Raw genomic sequence first — 1,937 nt, 5'->3', positions numbered from 1 at the left:
CGATTAATCGAAAAAATAATCGGCCGATTCATCGATTTTTAAAATAATCGTTAGTTGCAGCCCTAGCAGCAGCATCAAACTGGGCAGGAGGTCAAAGTGGACTCAGGTTGCTCGCGGCTTTACAAAGGGAAACCCTCACAAGGCTTAAAGTCCAGCCACCTCTCCTAAATAATTCATTTATAATTGTTGGATTTTATGACTTTTTGTGGTAAAAAAGAAAAAAATTAATATTTGTCTTTGTTTTTCTTTAGACATTACAGAAATGGGTCGATGTGCTAAAACCTACTGTGAACACACTGCGAGGAGCGTCCCGACGCTCTCTGACACTGTGGTGACTCTCATCGAGATGGGTACGACCAGAAGTCCGCTGGCGAATGCCGTCCATGTTGTTGCTGTCAGACTCACATCTGATTCTAAATGGTTTGTGTTTCTAAAGGTTTCAATGTTGACACCCTGCCTGTGTACGCCAAGCGGTCTCAGAGGATGGTCATTACGGCGCGTAAGTAAAGCGTTCTGCCACACCTTTCAGTTCTCTGTCAGGAAGTCGTTTATTTTAAATATTTTTATATAGGTTTCTCTGTAATACTGTGTGCGTTTGTGAATTTTTAAATGTAGATAAACCAATTTGCATCAATTTGATATTTTTTAACTGTTCTCTCTTGTTATCACATTCAAACATTAACAAGTTTAACAGTTATGGATACAAGTTACACATTTGCAAAAAATTTTAATAGGAATCACACATTTACAAATAAGCTCCGTCCCACTTAAACCAGCTAGCAGTTGCCATTTGGTTCCCTCCTAATTGGCAATAAAAGCTGGTCTAACCCCTCGCTGGCAATGAATGTCAATGTAATAACAAGAAACGCCAACTTACCTGAATATATTAAGAAAAATAACAAAAGTGCTTCTATAAGAAATTCGAGAAAAACACTCTGAGAGTGAAAGAAAAACATTTTTTGGTCCAACTTAACCTTAGAGGCATTAATGCTGATACTGGCACTGACATTTTTTATTGTATTTACCTAAATATAATTGTTAACTAGGCTTATTAACTTTTAAACTTTACTTTTTAACTTTTAAACTAGCTTTTTCCCCATTTGTTAGGGGTATGCAAGTGATCAAACGATGCTAACTTGCCCTATAAAGGGTTAATTGATTCTAAATTGTATAAAATGGATCAACTTTCTGACTTTCAGCTCCGGTTACCAATGCTCCCGTTACGCCCAAGTCTCTGTCTGCCGGACAGAAACGGACTCATCCGTCTCACATTCCCTGCCACTTCCCAGAGTTCCCCGATCCTCACACCTACATCAAAACGCCTGTGAGTCACAAACCAGATTCCTGGAACAAAACAAATGACTTTGTTGGTCTCTCTGAGGGAAACTGTACCGATCTGTGTGTTGATTTGTTGCAGACGTTCAGGGAGCCCGTCTCAGACTACCAGGTGGTGAGAGAAAAGGCAGCCACCCAGAGGAGAGACGTGGAACGAGCCCTGACGCGTTTCATGGCCAAAACCGGAGAAACTCAAAGCCTCTTCAAAGACGACGTCTCTGCGTTTCCATGTTAGTGATGCTGATGATGCTGAACTCTGTGTAACCTTCCACAGTGTAACATCCCCTGTCTCTGCTCTCAGTGATCGCTGCGCGGCCCAGTGCCATCCCGTACCTTAGCGCCCTCCTTCCCTCAGAGCTGGAACTGCAGAGTCTGGAGGAGACGGACTCCTCGGAGCAGGACGACCAGACGGACAGCGAGAACGCAGCCGGGAACGTTATCAATGTAGGTCCTCACCTCTGGCGTCAGATGACACTTCTCCTGGATTTTAGTTTGAGGCATTTTTTATTTTTTTTTTAAGAGAATAGTTTCTCTTCCACTTTTGTTCTCGTACAGGGTTCCTGCGGGTCCTTAAAAAGTCTTAAAAGGCCTTAATTGGTATT

General features: G+C 42.2%; 1 protein-coding gene across 1 annotated transcript in view; it reads left to right on the top strand.

Annotated features, from left to right (window-relative positions):
* The window catches only part of taf8 (TATA-box binding protein associated factor 8), an 8,543-nt gene that overhangs the window by 3,013 nt on the left and 3,593 nt on the right, over nt 1-1,937 (top strand). The window contains exons 3-7 of the mRNA XM_015403687.1: nt 252-350; nt 437-499; nt 1,200-1,324; nt 1,418-1,565; nt 1,637-1,779. Of these exons, the coding sequence (XP_015259173.1) occupies nt 252-350; nt 437-499; nt 1,200-1,324; nt 1,418-1,565; nt 1,637-1,779 (578 nt within the window). The remainder of the gene's footprint in view (nt 1-251; nt 351-436; nt 500-1,199; nt 1,325-1,417; nt 1,566-1,636; nt 1,780-1,937) is intronic.

Source organism: Cyprinodon variegatus, unplaced genomic scaffold (genome assembly GCF_000732505.1).
Source record: "Cyprinodon variegatus isolate N-32 unplaced genomic scaffold, C_variegatus-1.0 Scaffold1543, whole genome shotgun sequence".
Taxonomy (NCBI): Eukaryota; Metazoa; Chordata; class Actinopteri; order Cyprinodontiformes; family Cyprinodontidae; genus Cyprinodon; species Cyprinodon variegatus.
This window is presented reverse-complemented; position numbering and strand designations above follow the sequence as displayed.